Consider the following 22,358-nt stretch of genomic DNA (forward strand, 5'->3'; position numbering starts at 1 on the left):
AGGAATCACTCAGACTAATAGTCCGGGGCCTTGTTTACTAACTTTGTTGCTGAGCCAAGACTCGGCAGATGTGAACATAAAATTATTCAGCAAAATAAATACCTGAATCTTATTTGAGCTATTTTTTTTTTACTAATTTTTAAGTTTTTAAATCCTGTTTGCATGTAGTTTTTTAAAAAACAGATGCAATATACATTAACATTTGTTTAAAAAAAGTCCCTTAAAATGGGTTTTAATCCCTTAAAAGTTAGAAAAAGTTTTTAAAATTGTATTTTAAGTCCACCTGACCCATGTGGAAATTATTAAAATAATCAGTGAAATGCAGGTACTTAAATATACACTTTAATGCTACTTTTAGGATCTTAAAAGCCATTTTTTAGAGCTTTTTTATATTGTTGTAACAAATGTGAAAATATAGTGCAAAATTTTCTAATTTAAAAGTCTTTAAACTGTATTTTCTTTCTTGTTTGAATTTATTTTACTTATCGTTGAAATGTTGTCCGTTGATTAAACAAGTCATTCTCTAAAATTAATGACATACTCTATCATTTTATTTTCCTGCACTTTTTAGCTTTTTTTCCTGTTTTTTATATGGGTATATCATTTTAAGCATGTCTGTATTTACTGCATGTCCCTCACTGTGTTCTTTGACGTTTTAAATAAATAGAATACAAAAACTAAAAATAGTCAAAAAAACTGGCTGGAAATCTCGAAAACATTAAGTCGCAAGTTATTTTATAGTATATTTTTATGTACTGTATTTACTTTACTTTTACCCCGCAGTAACCGAACGGAGTGAGACCGCATCCCGTTGTAACCTATCCGCCGCCCAAAACCCGCGAGAGTTTTTCCGCAGCTTCCGGAAATCTCGCGGTTCCCCGAGACTCCGTGAGGCATAAGAGTGACCGAAACAAGCCGATTTTTCACATTTATTGAGCAGCTTTGGGGATTAAATCCGCTCCAGGGGGTAAAATCAGGTGAGTTTCAGCCGCGGAGCTCTTTAGCGAACGTTTGATTGCAGCTATTTTGGACTTTTCTGCTTCGTCGTGTTCGTGCTAGCTGCGTTAGCATGCTGTGCTAGGCCGCTCAGATTGTTGTGACCGGGGGCTGCTAGCTGACCGTTAGCCTCGAGTTTGATTCAAAATTTCAGGAGGTCGGTGGTGGTTTTTTCTTTATTTTGTGCTCTGCGCAGGTCTGCAAAATGTCCGACAGCGACGACAGCGACTTCTCCGACAACCAGAGCGAGCGGAGCAGCGACGGAGAGGCCGAGGAGGTGGAGAACGAGGTAAGCTAACCGTTAGCTAGGTGTGCTACCTGGCCGTAAACACAGAACCAGTGCAGCTCTGAGGTGGATTAAAGTGATTAAACTGGAGCGAAGCTGATCAGTAACTCAACACATCAACACCTCCACACGCACAGTGAATATAGATGAGTTCAGTGGGTTTTTATTCATCTTTCCGAGGCCGTGGATGAAGTCCTCTGCTACTGAAAAGGCTTCACAGAGTTGGTTTGAATGAAATTACTGTTAATTATTTAAATTGGGGCAGGAAGCAGTCTAACTAAATAACACAACAAAGGTGTATTTTTTACTGTGGATATTTATTATTATTATTTATTTACATTTTTACAGCCACTACAAACTCCACACATCAGCTGTAGAAGATATTTCACCGTGCAGAATGTATCTTTCAACATGCTTCTATACTTGTTTACTGAACAGTCTGAGAATTTTTGCCACGTGACCGTTAGTCACATCTGGGTGGTTACAGGCTTCACAGATGTGTCAACAAGTGCAGAATTTTTTGTTTTTTTACAGAATCTGCTTCAAGCACATGGCTTATTTTTGTTTTTTTAAAAGTGAAATGTGTAGATCAAAATGATTTTTTATTCATTTATTTATTTATTTTTTACTGAACTCATTCAAATAACTGTATTCCGTTGCAGCTGCTCGTACACTCATTCAGGATTCAGTGCATATCTGCAACCAGGAAGAACCTGCAGAACAATCTGACTCATTTTTATCCGGAGGGCAACTGTAATGTCATTAAGGATAAGGATAAACTTTATTGATCCCACAGTGGGGAAAGTTCACCGCTACAGCAGCTCCAAAGAAAGAGTATAAAGGCAATGAAAGAATAAATAGGAAATATAAACCACACTGTGCAAAAATTGCAGATAACATTATATACAGATTACAGATTTTAAAGTTTAAATGCTCTATTATTTTATTGAGCTTTCCTTTTAATATTTTTGTGTGCCTCCATCTTTTATTTTCTCACTCGACTACATCGTAAACAAAGCTTTCCTTTATTGTCTAACCAGGAGGAGCCTGCCAGCCCCGTGGGCAGCGATAAGGTTGCCGATGAGGAGGGGGAGGACCTGGAGGATGAGGAGGAGTATGACGAAGAGGAGGAGGAGGACGACGATGACCGTCCCAGGAAGAAGCCAAGACACGGAGGGTTCATCCTGGATGAAGCCGGTGGGAACAGACGACGGTTCATCTGCTTTAAAGATTGGAGAAGCTTTAACTCTAAATCTGTGTCTTTTCCTCTGTCCAGATGTGGACGATGAGTATGAGGACGAAGACGATCAGTGGGAGGAGGGAGCCGAGGATATTCTGGAGAAAGGTGAGACCGTTCACAGGCGTTTTTACTCTTCAGGTGTTAATTGTTTTCTTCTAATATGTAACAAAACCCACCAAACTGTCGGTATTCGGGCTGTCCAGACCTCATGTAGAAACTTAGCAGTACATTTAGAGAACGTTACGGAACGCTACATCAAACGTTTTCCTCTAATTGTGAATCCCAATTAACAATGTGTAAAAGCATCTCCTGAGCATCTCCTGCTTTCAGCCTGTTAAAACCAACGTGCAGAAACATTTTTTAAACTCTGAATTCATTTTTGATGCATCATTTCTGCACATTTTTCTCCACTGTGGTTCATTTTCACTTTAAAGTCCCGAACGTCTGTGGAACCAGAACAACCTGTTGACCTATGACTAGTGAGGGAGGCCACCAAGACACCTATGACTCCTCTGCACCTCTGTGGAAACAGAACAAGCCGTTAGATGGAGAGAGAACTCAGAAATGTCAGTTAGAATCTCCAAAACAACTTTAAAAAAGTCGCATTTCATAGATTATTTATTTTACAAACTCTGAAAACATCTTAAAATGAGCAAAAAGCGTCTCCAGCTGATATAAATCCTGGTAAACAATGTCAGCTCGGCCTACTGTAGGTGTTTATTTATGTCTTAACCGAGTTTTCAGCGTCTATATGTGGATTTTTGTGGTGCTCTGAAGTAACAACTGCCCTAAAAGGAGGAAAAAATCCAACAGAAAACATTCCTCAGGCGCAAGTGTAGCAGTTTGCAGTTAATGAGCTGAAACGTGCAGAACTAGCAGCTGAAGCAGGAGTCAGAAACACTGAGACGAAGAGCTTCATGAGTTTCAGCTGCAGTCTGGATGGAAAATGAAGAGTTGAGTGAGAAATGAGTTTTTATCAGATCAGTTGTTTCACCTGAACGGAGCCACAAGCTGAGTTCTGACCGTTTGTTTTTTTGTTTCGAGAGCTGGAACGATTCGACTATTAAGCTAATCACCAGCTGTTCTATTATTAATTCATTATTCTAATTTCTCTCATTGTAGTTTCTTCGTTTCAACTCAAAGCGTCTCATTTCTTTATCGAAGTCTACGCTGACGCAGTAACTGTAATTCATCGTAGTCGAGCCGTCAACTAAACCCTAAATGTCCCGTGAAATCTGTTTTTGTCGCCGAACCGCCGGCCGGTGGCTGTTTGCTTTGGTCAGACAGGCTGAAAGACAAGATTGTTCCAGAAAACCACAAAATCTGCAAAACACTAAACTGCTGTCAGATCGGATCTTCTCCCTTCCAGATCATAAATACATTTTTCTGTTGTTTTACTTGTCAAACATAATAGAGTTTTAAAAGTCAAGCATTCAGAAATGACAGGACGATGCAGATTTTCGGTCAAATAACAGACTCTGTCTGAGCAGGAACAAACCTGAGTGCAAATGGAAGCAGAAATGTTGAGATTGTTTCAGTAGAGTCCCAATAAATGAAGTATATGGCTCTGTTTCTGTAGGATGCTGTTGGTATGAAGGTTCTTTAAAACACCAGAAGTCTTTGGATCAGCGTGCTCTGATTGTAAATCCAAAAGTCATGGTGCCAAGAGGAAATGTTTTTCTAATTTTGTTGCTTTTCAACTTTGAATCACAGTCGGTTTAATTCATCTTTGATGACAAGAATTTACAGAAAACAAACACGTTCATGTTAAAGTAAAAGCAGATTTCTACAAAGTGATCATCATTCATAAAAAAGCATTAAATGTGTGAAGCAGGAGGTTGCTTTGAGGTATTCTCTCCCCTCAAAGTGATTGATTGATCTCAAGTGGTTCCAGAAGTCAACAGCTGGTGAAATAAAGATGATCTGAGGTCAGTGGTTGTAACATAAAGACTCCTGGAGGATCAGAACTCCTGGATGGAATGACACCATGAAGACTAAAGAACTCCAAGAAACTCTGAGAAAAGGTTGTTGAAAAGTGTCAGTCAGGATGATACAAGAACATTTACAAGTTTCTGAAGATCTCTTGGAGTCCAGTTAAATCCATCATTAAGAAATGGAAGGAAGATGGAACATGAATAAATCTGACTAGAGCAGAACATCCTCAAGACCTGAGAGACTAGAGAGGGAGGCCACCAAGACTCCTATGACTCCACTGAAGGAGAAAGAGACTAGAGAGGGAGGCCACCAAGACTCCTATGACTCCTTTGAAAGAGAAAGAGACTAGAGAGGGAGGCCACCAAGACTCCTATGACTACGCTGAAGGAGAAAGAGACTAGAGAGGGAGGCCACCAAGACTCCTATGACTACGCTGAAGGAGTTCCAAGAAAGAGACTAGGGTTAGTGGTTCACATGTGAAGCACGGTGGCGGCAGCATCACGTTTCTCAGCAGGTCCTGGATGGCTTGTAAAAGTAGAGGTTAAAAGTCCGAATAAATCGTGGATGCGGTCTGAAGACTTCCTTTCTGTCACTAATTAGACTGACCAGCATTCAACGTTGAAAACCAGTAAAAGGAGAGACCTCCAGCTGGGAGGGAACTCCTTTTCCAGTTGCTGTCTGTGTGTTCTGACTGTGAATCTTGGGTTGGATGTGTGTTCTGACTGAACTCTCTCTGTCTTATCGGCGTTCTTCTGCATGTCCTCTGCAGTTAACGGTAATTCTGCTCAGATACTCTCCTGCTCTGGCGTCTCATTGATATCCATGTAAACAGATGGAATATCATCCATGTCCCAGAATGAACATATTAACCCACCTCATCTCAGCTTAGCTGTATTTGTGAACGTAATGTGAGGAAGCACGGAGGGCAAATCCATTATTGGCTTCTTGAACAAACATCAAATCCACAAAGAAATTCTTGCTTTTGACATAAATTGCATCTTTTAGCAACTGTTTGGATGCTTAAAATCTATATTTTGCCGCCATTTTTTGGCCAGAAATGAAAAGAAAATGTGGATTTCTGTTGTAAAAAATACAGATATTTTTTGGTGAAATGTGTGAGATGTTGATGAGGGAATCTTCAGAGAACCAGTGTGATCATTTGCCTGAACCTGCTGCCTGATAGTCAGCTGTCATGTGTTAACGTTCAGACTAACAGATGTGGATGGAGCTTTGTTTGTTTAATGCGTAGACTCACTTTAGACAGATGTACAGCGGAAACAAAATGGAAACTCAACCAGTTGTTGTTTAACTCTTCTCTGTCTCTTCTCTCTCTTCTCTGTGAAATATTGATATTTTGAGCTGATTTAAATACAGGAAACGGTGTAATTCTGCAGTAAAACGTAAAAGATTAACGAAAATTATTTTTCCTTGAGTTTACTACATATTATTTGTAATTTGACAAAAGAAAAAAATCTGAAAAATACAGGTAAAAAATTATTTACCATTTTAAAATCCTTAATATAAATATTTTTTCAGTTGAATAGTGGCTAGTCATAATGTGAAGCACGGTGGTGGAAGCATCATGCTTCACATCATGATGCTGCCACCACCTAGCATTTCTATCATCAAAGAAATGAAAAAAAAATCAAAAAATAATGCTCTTTTGTGTCAAAAATGACAGAAAAACTGATAATTTGGGTATGTTTTAGGTAAAAATCTCAACTATTGTGTGTTCTTAGCCTCTCAGATTTAATTATTAGATGTGCCTCTTGATCTGACGTCGCCGTAAACAGTTTTTTTGTCGTTTTTCATGTTTCAAAGTGAAAGTGGAGTTTTGTTTCTGCTGTAGCGTCTCCTCACTGCCTCCATGTTTCCCTGTGCTGTGAAGTCACCATTGCTCACTTTGTTTTCCTGTTGTTTTTTTTCTCCCATCATGCTTTGTGTTGCCGCTGCCTGACTCCTGTGTGCTCTGCCCTGATGACAATGTCTTTTGGCTTCCTCATCCTCCTCCTCATCTTCCTCTTCACCTGTCCCTCCTGTGTCTTGGTTTTATTCTCTTCTTCCTCCTTTACCGATCTTTCCTCCTTTTATTTCCCTGCTGCTCCTCTTCCTCTCTCTTTTCTCTCTGGTTCGGTCCCGAGCAGAGGAGGCTGAAGGTAAGACGTCTTTTTGTCGTTACAGTTTCATCTAAATCTGAATAAAGGGTTCATATTAACGTGTGTTTTCTGCTGCCTCCAGTGTCCAACATCGACCACGTGGTTCTGGATGAAGATCACTCTGGATCCAGGCGGCTGCAGAACCTCTGGAGGTAAAACACGCCTCGTTATTCAGTTTATTCACGCAGAAATCAAACATTTTCAACTAAATATATCACATTTCTTCTGGAGAAGTTTCTTACTTGTGATTTATTGGTTGCTAAATTAACTGGGACTACCGTATTTTCGCGACCATAAGGCGTACCGTATTAAAAGGCGCAGTCTCAGTTCCGGGTGCTATTTCTATATTTAACACATACATAAGGCGCACCGGATCATAGAGCGCGTGCAGCTAAAACATACCTGTACTAGCTTAAAACATGCATGCTAGCGTGTGTTTTAAAAAAGGCAGCGGAAGCAAAACTGAGTTCAGTTGTACTTTATTGAAGTATTTAGCAATGTTTTCACGTTGTTTTTTGATCAATCCTCATTCACAAATCCATCAAAGTCCTCATCTTCTGTATCCGAAATGAACAGCTGGGCTAGTTCTCCATGGAACACGCCAGGTTCCCGCTCGTCATTGTCAGAGTCAGTCTCGTTGCCGTGCGGCTCCTCATAAATGATGCCGGCTTTTGCGAAAGCTCAAACAACAGTGCAAGCAGACACGTTAGCCCAAGCATCCGCAATCCATTCACAAATTGTGGCGTAACTCGCCCGGCGCTGCCTCCCAGTCTTAGTAAAACTGTGTTCGCCATCTGTCATCCATCGCTCCCACGCCGTTCGCAGCTTCACTTTGAACGCCCTGTTTACAGCGATGTCCAGCGGTTGGAGTTCCTTCGTCAAGCCTCCCGGAATGATAGCAAGCTCCGAGTTCATTTGCTGCACTTGGTTTTTCACAGCGGCTGTGAGATGGACGCGCATGGAGTCACAGATCAACAGGGACGGTGACGCCAAACCCATGTTGTTTTACATAATGCACATACCAGCACTATATACCAACTGGGGGCGTGTCTTTAGCGTCTTCTTTCACGCCCACACTTCCCCCTTTAACGTTCTCATGCTGTCCTCTGTCACGTCCTCCTTTTCTCTATATAAGCAGCGTGTCGGCAGGAAATGCTGTCAGTCAGTCAAGAGGAGCTGATCAAAGACACACAACATTTACACATTTTGGAACTCAGTGCACACATAAGATCCACCGTATTATAAGGCGCTCCGTCCATTTTGGAGAAAATTTAAGACTTTTAAGTGCGCCTCGCGAAAATATGGTACATGCAAACAAAGGAAATCTCCGTTAACTGAACCAAGCTGCTCTTCAACTGATCGATTAGTACTAGTAGGCCTCCAGATCATGTCGATGAATCCTAAATCAGCATCAACAACATCTTTTTGTTGTGATTTGACATGTTTAATGGGCATTTTTGAGTATTTTTGTGTTGATTCCACGTGTTTACATAGTGATTTCACACCGTGTTTGTGGTGATTTCATGTGTTTATGTAGTGATTTCACAAATTTTGTGGTGATTTCATATCTATTTGTGGTGATTTCATATATTTTTGTGGTGATTTTACATGTTTTTGTGATGATTTCATTTATTTTTGTGATATTTTATGTCTTTTTATGTTGATTTCACATTTTCTTGTGGTGATTTCACACGTTTTTGTTGTGATTCTACATCTTTTTCTGGTGATTTTACATTTGTGTGGTACCATAATCACATTCTTCTTGTTTAGGTTTTGATGAAAGTAAAATTATATTTTTCGCTGCGGATCTTCAGATCACTCCATGACCTGATCAGTCCCTCCAGGATTTCACGGCGTTTTTCCAGATTGTTGCAGCTGAAAATGCCTGAATTGGGGGACAGCTTTTCTAAAAAATTGCGATGGAAGTTGCGATGTTTTAAGCTTATTTGTTGTGATGAAATTGCAGGAGACAGTGACAATTGCTAAAAAGTTGCATGTTTTCAGCTTTTAGAACATGTTTCAATGTTGTAATTTACAATATTTATTCTGAAATTAATTATTTAAAGCTCCAACCCATTTACACAAAAGCTCAAATTCAATGGTAGGAAATTAGCAGCAGCCAAATACTGGTTTAACATGAAGTGGTTGGTAGATTTAAGGCACTAAATGATCATTTACTCTTGAAGAAATCACATTTGAATTATGAATGAATGAATATTTGGTTTCCTGACCTTACGCTGAGCACAGGTGTGTGTTCTACATGTGTACGTTATGTATGGATACCGACTCACGTGACCTAAATATGTAGCGGGCAGCAGGAATTGATAGGACTCAGAAACACCCCCACAATTTAATCAACTTTTTTTTGTATTCCACCACAAGATTTCATGGGTGTAAAACAGTTCACTTCTGCTTTGGTGAAGAACATCAGGGAATTAATAGATTTTCATGGTCTTCAGCAGTAATTTCTGTTAGTAAATGAGAGACATTAGAATCAGACATGTCTGCATCTTCAAACCAGAAACAAGGAAGTGAATTCGGTGACGTATGTGCAATACGTTTGCGCTGGGGACTGCTATGATTGCTGGAACTCACGGGAGGCGGGACAAAATTGTGAAAAAGTTGCTGTGATTTGATGAAATTGCAAGGAGATTGCACAGAGATTGACTGAATTTGCGCAATCACAACATGGCGAATTCCTGGAGGGACTGCCTGATGATGGACACTGAGAGTTATTCTCTCTGCTCTGATGATCCAGATGTTGTTCATTTTGCCCTCACAGATGTTGCTGACTGATTGTGAGGATGTTTAATCAGATGGAAATATCTGAAATCCTATGTTAACCGACCAAACTCTCAGCGGTTGAACAATCTGTGGTGTGACTTTAGACTTCTAGGATTAATCCGTTACTTTTGACAACAGTCAACAAAGTCTATGTGAGAAACATGTTGAGAAGTTCTCAGTATGTTGTAATTATCCCATCATGTCCGCTAGCCATTTGTCATTCTGTCTGGAGACACAGAGACAAACATCTGGACAGTCATGGGACTTAAATTTCAGCCACATCAAAACCTTTTCAGACAAGATGTTTCTGTCTCTATTTGTGTTGATTTCATTTGTTTCTGTAGTGATTTCACATCTTTCTGTGTTGATTTTACATCTTTGTTGTAATCGGACGTCTTTAATTGGCATTTTTGCATCTTTTTGTGGTGACTTCACTGATTTTACGTCTATATTTGCCATCTTTAAGTGTTTTGTGTTTATTCAATCTTTTTTGGTAGCAATTCCACATCTTCTCGTGGTGAATTTTTGTTGTGATTTTTCATGTCTTTATTAGGCATTTTTGAGTCTTTTTGTATTAATTTCATGTGTTTATGAAGTGATTTCACACCTTTTTGTGGTGATTGTCTTTCTGTTGCAATTTAATGTCTTTCCTTTGCAATTTTTGAGTCTTTCTGTATGGATTTTGTGTCTATTTAAGGTGATTTAACGTAGTTTTTTGGCTTTTTTGAGTCTTTTGTGAATTTTTAATGCTGTTTTTTGTGGCGGTTTTGAGTCTTTTTGTGGTAATTTTTAGGGCTGCAACTAACGATTATTTTAATGATCGATTAATCGGCCGATTATTTTTTTTTCGATTAATCGATGAATCGGATTTAAAAAACAACACATTTTTAATTTCCGCCGCTTTATTCAGAAAGAGAAGATTTGGACTGACAGAGTAAATAAGATGATTGTAGTGAAGCCTTCATCTTCAACCATCAACAGAAGCCTCATGCCAGTGAGCATCATGTTGAGGATGCTGTCAGTCAGGACAGATGCTTGCTGTGGTGGACATGATGTTTTGCTCATCATGAAGCCTGTCATTGTTTGCTGTTCATGAAATGATAAAGATAGTATAGTTTGAGTATGTATTATAACACAATTTATAACAACTCAGTAGTTATCTGGTTTTATTTGCAGTATTAGGTTAAGGCAAGTAAGTAGTCCAAAGAGCAAAACACAAAGTACGCAGACACACACACACACACGCACACACACACACACACACACACACGCACACACACACACGCACACACACACACGTATAGATAGATAGATAGATAGGACAAGCACCATAAAAAATGCTAAATAAGTTCCTTTAACCCCTGTTTGGTCTAAATGCAGTTCATCCTGCTTCACTCCAACACAGACCAGTGTCTTCACTCAGACTTTGTGAGAAAATTAAAACTTGAGGCTTAATCTTTAAATTATTATCACCATTGTGGGCAAGTTATGTTTATTTATAAAGCATATTCAAACCCTGCTTAAGCTGATTAAAGTGAAATAAAAAGTTTCACATGCGCACGTACACACACACACACACACACGTGTCCTATCACTGTCATTAATCAGCTAACAAACACTAGCATCAGGAGAGCTAGCAGAGAGACTAACGTTACGTTTCCTCACTGTAAAACAGAACAAACGTAGGATAATGTAGTGACTTACCTGCTGTTGAGCTCCTTCATCCTCATTGGCGACTCCAACGTGTTTCTGTTTCAGGTGCTGCATCATCATCGTGGTGCTCCCGTACATCATATCACTTTTGCAAAGCTTGCATGCTACGCATGTTTGTTGTTTTGTGAAGCGTGAAATGCTGCCACACTTTTGAGGATTTCGGTCAAACTGTTTTCTCTGTGTCGGTCATGTTTGGTTGAAATTACTCTGAATTTACTTTCGCTTTGCCGCCACCTCGCTCTGTTCAACTCGCTCTAGAGGTGGAATTATTTTAAAAAAACAAACTTTATTTCCGTCAGCCAGCATTGACAAAGCTCTGCAGGTGAAGTAGACGCTCCGCGACATGGCGAGTGACGCACGAATCGAGAGACACAACGAATCGAGAATGAAATTCGTTGCCAACGCTTTTAATAATCGATTATTATCGATTTTATCGATTTGTTGTTGCAGCCCTGTTAATTTTACATCTTTGTCATTTTTGAGTCTCTTTGTGTGAATTTTGTTTTCTTTTGTAGTGATTTTGAATGTGTTTTAGGTGTTTTTGAGCCTTTTTGATTTTATCTCTTGGTGTTGATTTGACATCTTTATTTGTCATTTTTGAGTCTTTTTGTGTAGATTTTTAGTGTGCTTTGGCTGTGTATATCCAATCTTTTTTTGGTAGCTACTCTACATCTTCTTGTGGTGATTTTTTTTTGTGTTGTTGTGATTTTACATGTTTATTTGGCATTTTTGAGTCTTTCTGTGATGATTTCACACATGTCCGGTGGTGATTTGTTCATTTATTTGTAATATTTGAGTATAAATGACCGTAAGTCACACTTTTGCTGCTTATGTGACCAACAGATAAACTCGTTTTTGCTCATTATTGGATGGAAATTAGTTCATTCATGTCTTTTTGGCACATTTTGTGGAATTTCAATGAGCGTTTGTCCTTAATCTGGATGAATATTTGAGCACAACACATATTTGTCTTCATATAAACGACTTCAGCAGGTTGTAGAGGTGAACACGCGCAGCTTTGTTTTCTGTTTTGGACTCAGTTTGTTGTGTTTTCTTGTGTTGCAGAGACTCCAGAGAGGAGGCGTTGGGCGAATACTACATGAGGAAATACGCCAAATCCTCAGGAGGGGAGCAGTGAGTAACTCACTGAAATGTTTCTTCACACAACTTCTCATAAGAAACAACAAATGTGACACAAACAAGACACAAAATGACACAAAACAGCAAATATCAGACACAAAATGACACAGCAACAAATGTGACACAAACAAGACACAAAATGACACAAAACAGCAAATATCACTGATAAAATTACACAAACAAGACACAAAATGACACACAACAACAAATATGACACAGAATGTCACAAAACAACAAATGAGACACAAAATTACACAAAACAACAAATGAGACACAAAATTACACAAAACAAATATTATAGACAAAATGACACAAATGACACAAAATGACACAAAACAGCAATTTGAGACAAAATTACACAAAACAATACACATAACTACACAAAACAAAAAAATGACAAAATTACACAAAGCACAAAATTTGAAACAGAAAACTACACAAAACAACAAATATGAGACACAAAATGAACACAACAGTAAACTCCCACGATTGTGTTTTTTCGCAGCTCGGCATCAAATGGTTTGTATTTTTCTTTTCTTTCTTTAATCAAAAATACATCCAGGTTTGATTAAAAACTAAATATATCAACAATTCTGCCCTTTAGTCGTACGTTGCTGCAGCACACAGCTGTAGACGATCAAACAAACCTAATCCTCACACAGCAGAAACGACAAATATTAGATGCTTTTTAGCTGCAGTTCTAATTAAAAATATAATTTAATATAGAAATCCAACCAAACAGCTTTTTTTGGACTTGGAACATTTCTTACATTTTTCTTGAAACACAGACCTCAATTTGGAACAGATTTTTCTCATTTTACTTTGGATTTTGACACTTTATCAGGAAATAAAGCAAACACCTCCTTGTTTTTCTTATTATTGTTCTCTCCGTTTTCCACAGATTTTATTCATCCCCTGAAGCTTTCCGCTTCTAGAAGATCACATTTTTTAAATTCCAAAATAGACAAATGAATTCCTGAGTGAAGTTTGTGTTGAGAGATGAAAGTTTGACTGTCTCGTGTTTCTTCTTCTTCGGTGGTGTTCAGCTACTCTGGAGGGTCCGAGGAGCTCTCTGATGACATCACCCAGCAGCAGCTACTTCCTGGTGTCAAGTACGTAAACGCCCGTCCACCAATCAGCATCCAGACGTAGCGATGATGTCACTAGCTTGTTGTTGTGCTTAACATTTGTTTGTCGTCGTCACCAGGGATCCAAACCTGTGGACTGTCAAGTGCAAAGTGAGGAAAAACACACACACACACACACACACATACACACACACACACCTACACGCACACAAAAACAAACACACAAACATGTACAAATACACATAAACACACATATAAATAAATACAAACAAATACACATAAACACACAGATAAACAAATACAAACACAGACACATAAACACACCCTTGTAAACACACTTGTGTTGTTGTGCAGATCGGAGAGGAGCGGGCGACGGCCATCGCTCTGATGAGGAAGTTCATCGCCTACCAGTTCACAGACACGGTAACAACCACTTCCTGTTTTGGTCACGTGACACGAACGCTCTGCTCTGATTGGGTGATTTGTTTCACATTAAAATGAACAGAGGACGTCTCTGTGTGGCTGATTTCTCATGTTTACGGTGATTTTTATGGAAAAGGTGTCCAGACTCCCTGAAATATAAAAGTTCCTCCACTAATGCGGTTAGAAATAATTAATTTAAGTTTAGGTTTTCTGCTCTGACCCTCTGTTCTTTTCTTTTAATTTACTCCAATATGAAAAGTGCGTTTTTCAACATGAGGTCATCTTCTCCCCTGTTGATTTTATCACCTTTAACTCCTCTCTCCACTGGAATGAGCCAATAAAAGATTTATATCTTTAATAGAAATCTTGTTTCACTTGGCAAAGCATAAAATTTTTAGCAATTTTGTCATTTTTGAGTCTTTTTGTGCTGATTTCGTGTTGATTTCAGTTGTTTTTATAGTGTTTCAGTGCATTTTTTATTTTAGGCAAACGGCGCTGCTGCTTGTTGTGGAATCAGTGTTTTCAGACCTGTTGCTTGGTCCAGTTGATCCACAGTGCTGCATATTTTCCGTCTTCCTCCCACTCTTTCTTCAGCTGATTAGTCGAATCAACAACTGGAAGAAACTCGACATCTGCTGAGAGATCTTGATTTCTCTAGTGAGATATAGAGGTGGAAAACAGGGTCCTCTCCAACTCTCACTGCCTTCAAATCCCCAAATCCTTCAGCCAAAGCAGCCTGGAAGTGCTCAAGCTTTCCCCCAGGATGGATGCCAAATAAATGCCTTGTTTGTGAAGACTGGAGGACTCCTTTTTACACCCTTGTTTTGTTCCATGCTGCTAGGATACAACCAACAGCGGCTCTGCAGTCTTTTCAGCAACACTTTTGGAGTTATTTGTGCAGCGATTTGGTTTGTTCATGTGTTTTAAAGCGCAGGAAGTAATGGTAGAGCCAAGTGAAGTATTTGGATATCGGAGTCATTTACTTTGTAGTATTTGCTGACACACAGTCCAAACCTGATAAGGTCTACGTGGCATTTAAAGCTTTGGGAAGCCATGATAATTACATCACAATCAGGTTTATCGCCAAGTAAGCAGCAAATATTTCTTTTTCTTGCTATGAAGTAAAAGAGGGAAGAGAAACAAATAACTGTATGTTTTAAATATCCCCTGATTGTTTTTTTTTTGTTTTGTCCCCATTTGAGTCATTTTATATTTAGTATCTGCCAATACACAGTTCCCAGTCTGATGTCATTTTGAGTTTTTGTTATGAATTTGCATGTTTTTGTGGTGATTTCACATCTTTTTGTGTTGATTTTGCATCTTTTTATGGTGATTACCCATCCTTTTGTGGTGGTTTTGCATCTTTTTATGTGTATTTCATGTCTTTTTTTGGGATGATTTTGCGTCTTTCTGGTGATTTCACACTTTTTTTGGTGATTACCCATCCTTTTTTGGTGTTTTTATGTCTCTTTGTTGTGATTTTACATCTTTTTATGGTGATTTTGCGTCTTTGTGATGATTTTGCATGTTTTTGCTGTGATTTTGAGATTTTTGTTGTGGTTTTGCATCTTTTTGTGGTTATTTTACGTCTTTTGGTGTTGATTTTGTATCTTTTTGTGGTGGTCTTGTGTCTTTTCTTGTGTGTCATCTTTTTTGAGTTGGTCTTGCACAGTTTTGTGACAATTTTCAGACCTTAACCTAAATAACATTTAAGAAGGCATTTATAATACACATGAATCGACTAACAAAGTTGGTATTAACGCGAATAATTGTAACTTTACAACTTCTGCATGCTTGTGTAGCAGCCGATGTAAACAATCAGGCTTAAAGTTTCTGATACCAGTTAAAATCAGAACTCCAACATCCGTTTCCATTATTCATGCGCTCCAAAAAAAATGAGCATCCCATCAGATTGTGACTAAGCTAACTAATGTAGCTTCCCTCATGTCTCCTGTGTTTCCATTTAACTTCCTGTACTTTTAGTCTTCGGTTAAAACATAATGAAGAAATACGAAGCCCAGAGGTGGTGATGATGATGTGTTTTTCTAATCCACAGCCTCTCCAGATCAAGTCAGTTGTGGCTCCAGATCACGTTAAAGGCTACATCTATGTGGAGTCGTACAAACAGACCCACGTCAAGGCCGCCATCGAGGGCATCGGCAACCTGAGGATGGGCTTCTGGAACCAGCAGATGGTCCCCATCAAGGAGATGACGGACGTCCTGAAGGTGGTGAAGGAGGTCACCAACCTGAAGCCCAAGTCCTGGGTGAGGCTGAAGAGAGGCCTGTACAAGGACGACATCGCTCAGGTACCAAACACTCTTTCATTCTGGAGAACAAAACATCCAGGATGCTCTAATCTCACCGCTCTGTTGTCTTTCAGCCAGATCTATTGATAGTTGTTTCCCAAAGCCTGCCAGGGATCTGTCATGATGGTTAGCAGCTGTCAAGTGTTCATACAGTCATGGAAAAAAGTTGTTACACCACTCTTGTTTTCTTCAATTTCTTGTCACAAAATGACAAAAATGAGACACAAATGACAAAAACGAGACCCAAAACGACAACAATGAGACACAAACTGACAACAGTGAGACAAAATGACAAAAACGAGACCGAAAACGACAACAATGAGACACAAACTGCCAAAAATGAGAGAAAACGACAAAAACGAGACACAAAATGACAAAAATGAGATAAAATGACTAAAACGAGACCCAAAACGACAAAAACGAGACACAAAATGACAAAAATGAAACACAAATGACAAAAATGAGACACAAATGACAAAAATTACACAAAATGACAAAAACGAGACACAAAATGACAAATATGAGACACAGAAACAACAAAAATTAGACAAAATGACAAAAATGAGACCCAAAACAACAAAAACGAGACACAAAAATGAGACACAGAATGACAAAAACGAGAGACAGAATGGCAAAAATGAGACACAAGACGACAAAAACGACACAAAATGACAAAGACGAGACACACAATGGTAAAAATGAGAAACAAAATGACAAAAACAAGATACAATGACAAAGACGAGACACAAAATGGTAAAAACGAGACAAAAACAACAAAAATGAGACACAAAACGACAAAAACGAGACAAAACAAAAACAAGACACAAAATGGCAAAAATAGGACACAAAATGACGAGACACAAAACGACAAAAATGAGACACAAAATGACAAACACGAGACAACAGTTGGTTTTTCACAGTTTTGTGCTCATTTTGAGAGCTAAAACCTACTCTGTAAATGAGTGGTGCTCATGTAAAGCTAGTCGATCAGTACAGGCATCGATCGCCACTGACCAGATCTGTTTTCTGGTCTTGTTTCCGTCCAGGTGGATTATGTGGAGCCCAGTCAGAACACCATCTCTCTGAAGATGATTCCTCGGATAGACCTGGATCGGATCAAGGCCAAGATGAGTCTGGTAGGACGTTACGAGTGTTGCCGTGTTCTCTGTCGTCTGAAAGCGTCGTGTTGACGGTGAGTTTCCTCCTCCGTCTGCAGAAAGACTGGTTCGCCAAGAGGAAGAAGTTCAAGAGGCCTGCTCAGAGGCTGTTTGATGCTGAGAAGATCCGGTACGTGCACACATTCAGGAGGTTCTCTGCTGTCTGGAGGTGGAGATAAATCAACATCTGACGGTTTGTGCTTCAGGTCTCTGGGAGGAGAAGTCAGCCACGATGGAGACTTCATGATCTTTGAGGGGAACCGGTACAGCCGCAAAGGATTCCTGTTTAAGAGCTTCGCCATGTCGGCCGTGGTGAGCTCTAGTTGTAGAAATACTCAATCATCAGGCACAGATTTCACTCCTGTTGACACGTAAAGGCATCAAAACTCCTGAAACTGAAAGTAAAAAACGAGATTACTATAGAAATCATTTCTATTTTCTCACCTTAATATGTATTAAAGTCAAATAAAGTGGTATTTAATAACATTTTTGCAGGTTTTGACCCCTAAAACATCCTGTTTTTGCATTTTGACATGTATTATAGAAAATAAAATAAAAGAAGCTGTGGACTTTAATGAACTTTAACGCTGTTTTTCAGATCACAGACGGAGTGAAGCCAACTCTGTCAGAACTGGAGAAGTTCGAGGATCAACCCGAAGGAATCGACCTGGAGGTTGTCACGGAGTCCGGTATGTTGTTTAAACGTTAGATAAAGGTTGAATTCATGAGTTTTAACTTTCCTGTTTGTGGGGTTTAAGATCAGATGAGCCTTTATTAATCCCACAGGGGGGAAATTAGCAAACATTAATGAAGTATAAAATAAAAATATAGAGAATACAGAAAAACAAAGTTTAATGCTCAAAATTTCTGCAGGATTTCATTATAATGAACCATATTCCTTCACTACTCCAGTATTTCTTTGTATTTGTCTATTCTATTCTTATTTTGGCTCAATTATTGTGATGTATTGCAACAAGGAACATTTTGGTGCATGAAAATTTACCAGAATGCAGAGAAACAAAGAGTTTGATGCTCAAAATGAAAGCAATATTTCAATATTGTATGCATTATTTTATTATCATTTGCAGTATTACTTCACTGCTCCAGTATTTCTTCTTATTTTTCTATTCTACTGTTATTTTAGCTTAATTATTGTGATTTTTACTGATGCATTGTACTTACTTTTTATTGCTATTTAGCACTGCATTCATGTTATGTTATTTTTTTGAGGGGAAAATCTTGCAAAAACTAACATTTTACTGCATAAAAGTTTACCAGAATGCAGAAAATGAGTGTTTGATGCTCAATTTTAATTTTAATTTTTAATAAGCGTTGGGATTTTATTTCTGCTCAGAGTTCATCATAAAGTCACTTTCGTGCTTCTTCAGGTTCATTCAGTCTACGTTTTTGTTTTCCAAATCAATCAATAGAATCATGGAAATCAATCATCTTTAATATACATAGATTTTTTTTTTAAATTACAGCACAAATCTGTCAAATTTGTCTATTTCTAAATACCTCTAATTTCCATATTTTAATATATATTGCTTGAAATAATGAATTTTACATTAAATATTGTATTTTTTACGTTTATCACAATACATATGCTTATTTTTTTTTAAATAAGAGCAAATATTTGCAAACATTTGTATATAAAATACCTGTAATGTACAGATTTTTAATATATATATATATTGTATTTAAAAAAAAAATACATATATGTGTGTGTGTATATATATATATATATATATATATATATATATATATATATATATATATATATATATACACACACACAGTGGGGATCGAAAGTTTGGGCTTCTTTTTCTACATTTAACTTCTCCTTTGCTTCCGTATTTGTTGCAAACGATGAATTTCTCATGCGTTTGCAGGTAAGGAGCGCGAACACAACCTGCAGGCCGGCGACAACGTGGAGGTCTGCGAAGGCGAGTTGATCAACCTGCAGGGAAAAATCCTGAGCGTCGACGGCAACAAGATCACCATTATGCCCAAACACGAAGACCTGAAGGTGACCAGACGTCTGAATGCTCGTAGAAGCAGGTAAACCACATCCGAGGCTAGAAATAAAACCTCTGCTGGTGGCGCTTCTCCCTGCAGGACCCCCTGGAGTTCCCGGCTCACGAGCTGAGGAAGTATTTCCGGATGGGCGACCACGTGAAGGTGATCGCCGGCCGCTACGAAGGCGACACCGGGCTGATCGTCAGAGTGGAGGAGAACTTCGTCATCCTGTTCTCCGACCTCACCATGCACGAGGTAAGCTATGAAATACCTGAAATAACCAGAAAATATACAGCCAGTAAAAAAAAAAAAAATGTACAAACTAACATCAAATATCAGTAAAATAGTAATTTTAGCTGATTTAAATGCAGTAAAATCCAACTTTATGGTCACATTTTTGAAATATTATTTGCAAAAGTACAGATTTTTAATGTGGTGTTATTTCTTTAACAAAACAGTAAATCTTTAAAATAACGGTTAATTTACCATTTTTCAGTCATTTACGTGAATAATTTGTCTCATTAACATTGACATATATATGACAAATAATGATAGTTTTTTTCTATAAATTAAAAATGTTTATTTCTAAAAACAGTTCTGGCCTTTTCTGAAATTTTACTACTAAAGTTAACATGTAAATTAATCCTGTTTTCTGTGATTTTAGTAGATATTATATTTCGTTCAACTAAACAGGGTAGATTTTCCCTGTAGTAAATAAAGATTTACTTAAAATTAATTTCTGTGAAATTCCAGTATTTTTCCAAGTATTTAAATCTGCAAAAGCTGTCATTATTTGTCAGATATTTGTCATTGTTAAAGAGATAAATTATGCTTATCAGTGACTGAAAATGGTACATTATTTTTCTTTAACTGTTATTCTACATATTTACCCTGTTATGGTTAAATAAATAACAAAAAAAGGCCAAAACTATAACAATGCCACATCAAAAATGTGTTTTTTTTTTTTTTTTTTAAACAAATAAATTGTTCTTTTACAGCGCTTACATTAATTGCAGTAATTTTTACTGTATTAAATCAGCAAATTGTTTATTCTGTTATTTTACTGGATATTTTTAATTAAAACGGGAAAATCTGTAAAATCATGATTAAAAAATTATGTATTATTTTTTTAATCTGTAAATATACATTTCAAATAACAGCAAATGTCTGTCATTTTTTTGTTCATCTAAATACAGGAAAAAAGTGTAATTTTAATTTTGCCTTAATAAAATGAACCATCTAGGATATATATACACACACACACACACACACACACACACACACACATATATACACAGATTTTTTTACGTCAGTGAGTCATTTTTCATTTGTGATTTTTGTTTTCTCACTTTTAATATGTATTATAGTCAATTAAAATAGTATTTTATATAATTTAAGCAGGATTTAACCCCTAATACATCCTGTTTTCTCACCTAAGACACAGTTCAAAGTTTGAGTCACAACTTGGTGACAAAAACATCAAATTTTCAACTTCCTTGAAATAATCTGTAAACAGGCCACTCTTATGTAAAATTTTGCCAGGAATTTAATTCTGCAATCCAAAATCCAAAATCTCTAATCATTGAACTGCTACAAGCCTTTTTCCACAGACATGTTTATTAAACTTTATAATCATGTATGAAATCAAAACAAGAAGTATCACTGCTTAAATGACATATAACTTGCTTTCAGCATTTTCAAAAGAACTGATCTTCACAAATCAACAAAATAAAGTTCACATACACCACATATATGGAGGTTAGTCAAGTCTAAGATCAGCCAAGGCTTGCTGATACAGCATCTGCATTTTATGTGATCTGGACGCTCTTGCAGCGTCTACTTTATTTTCAGAGAGGTAATCCAGATTTACAGTCTTTAGTTTACAGTAGATGCTTAATTGGGTCTATTATCTCTAAAATATACCAACAAGACACATATCCCCAGCTGATCTGAAAGAAATGCTTTGTAATCTTGCTAATAACTGCCTATAGAATCACAAAAATCTGTTGCAAAAAAATTCCCATCTGTTTCTGGTTAAAGATATGTCTATATATATGCTACCATCATGTAACATATATAAATAGGTATTACCAGTTAACGTTTTAGGAGTCTAGCTTTAAAACTGAAGGAGTGAGAATTTTTTTTGCAACATCATATAATTTTTTCACACGTCTTAAATGTAAGGGGTATGGGTAGAGAAACATATGAATATTTCTTAACTAGAGTTAGATATTGCTTATTCTAAGGTTCCCTAGAATTGCATAAGACCAACTGATTATTTTGGTATGCAATTTATGAATACAACTTTTATAGCACCACCACCATAGTAAAATGAAAAGCAAATCTTACCTAAAACATAAAATTTTGCCAATGAAATTGTCACTCAACTTTTGGTCAAGTAATCATGAAGGATGAAGTCTCTGCTGCCTGAAAAGCTTGAAATTCAAGTTGTAACAGAAGAATACAACATATAAATTGGGAAAAAAGCTGTTTATATCCCAGAACATGTATTCACCTATTCATTGCTTGAAGAAATCACACACTGAAAAAAAAATTGTCACCGAAAAACACCTATTTTAGGGGTATTTTTAGTGTTTAACACAAAAAACCAACCACTTGCTCTATACATAGCGACTTTTTAGTCCTAAAATCTGAAAGAGCAGGTAGTTTTACCCCTGAATACAACCCAAAACATCAAGAAATACCATTTTTTCATTATGAAATTATTTTTTCACACATTTGTCATGAAGTTGTGACTCAGACTTTGAACCTTGTCCTAAGTATGTATTTAAAGTCAAGTAAAATAGTATTTGTGATCATTTTTGCAGGTTTTAACCCTTAGTACATCTTGTTTTCAATGTAATTATATTATAGTAAAGTTGTATTTTATGTCATTTTTGAAGGATTTTACCCCTAATGCATCTTGTTTTCTCACCTTATTATGTATTAAAGTCAAGATAAGTAGCATTTTATATCATGTTTGCAGGTTTTAACCCCTAATACATCTGGTTTTCTCACTTTAATATATAATATAAATCAAGTAAAATAGTATTTAATCTGTGTATTTTCCAGTTTTTAGTTCTAAACAATATCTGAAAAGAAGCAAAAATTCC

The 22,358-nt window shown here is 37.4% G+C and overlaps 1 protein-coding gene across 2 annotated transcripts in view; it reads left to right on the forward strand.

Moving 5' to 3' along the window:
• The first annotated feature begins 823 nt into the window (after positions 1-823).
• The window catches only part of supt5h (SPT5 homolog, DSIF elongation factor subunit), a 36,276-nt gene continuing 14,741 nt past the window's right edge, over positions 824-22,358 (forward strand). Inside the window, exons 1-17 of one of the 2 annotated variants that reach the window (XM_023291756.3) lie at positions 824-977; positions 1,193-1,285; positions 2,323-2,479; positions 2,559-2,627; positions 6,602-6,613; positions 6,696-6,765; positions 12,176-12,244; positions 13,297-13,362; positions 13,458-13,488; positions 13,693-13,761; positions 15,818-16,069; positions 17,116-17,205; positions 17,286-17,356; positions 17,433-17,538; positions 17,825-17,915; positions 19,119-19,255; positions 19,345-19,500. In XM_023291756.3, coding sequence (XP_023147524.2) covers positions 1,202-1,285; positions 2,323-2,479; positions 2,559-2,627; positions 6,602-6,613; positions 6,696-6,765; positions 12,176-12,244; positions 13,297-13,362; positions 13,458-13,488; positions 13,693-13,761; positions 15,818-16,069; positions 17,116-17,205; positions 17,286-17,356; positions 17,433-17,538; positions 17,825-17,915; positions 19,119-19,255; positions 19,345-19,500 — 1,530 coding nt within the window. In that variant the 5' untranslated portion in view covers positions 824-977; positions 1,193-1,201. The remainder of the gene's footprint in view (positions 978-1,192; positions 1,286-2,322; positions 2,480-2,558; positions 2,628-6,601; positions 6,614-6,695; positions 6,766-12,175; positions 12,245-13,296; positions 13,363-13,457; positions 13,489-13,692; positions 13,762-15,817; positions 16,070-17,115; positions 17,206-17,285; positions 17,357-17,432; positions 17,539-17,824; positions 17,916-19,118; positions 19,256-19,344; positions 19,501-22,358) is intronic. The other variant, XM_055011973.1, reaches the window with a different exon arrangement.

The sequence above is a fragment of the Amphiprion ocellaris genome, chromosome 7 (assembly GCF_022539595.1).
Source record: "Amphiprion ocellaris isolate individual 3 ecotype Okinawa chromosome 7, ASM2253959v1, whole genome shotgun sequence".
Lineage (NCBI taxonomy): Eukaryota > Metazoa > Chordata > Actinopteri > Pomacentridae > Amphiprion > Amphiprion ocellaris.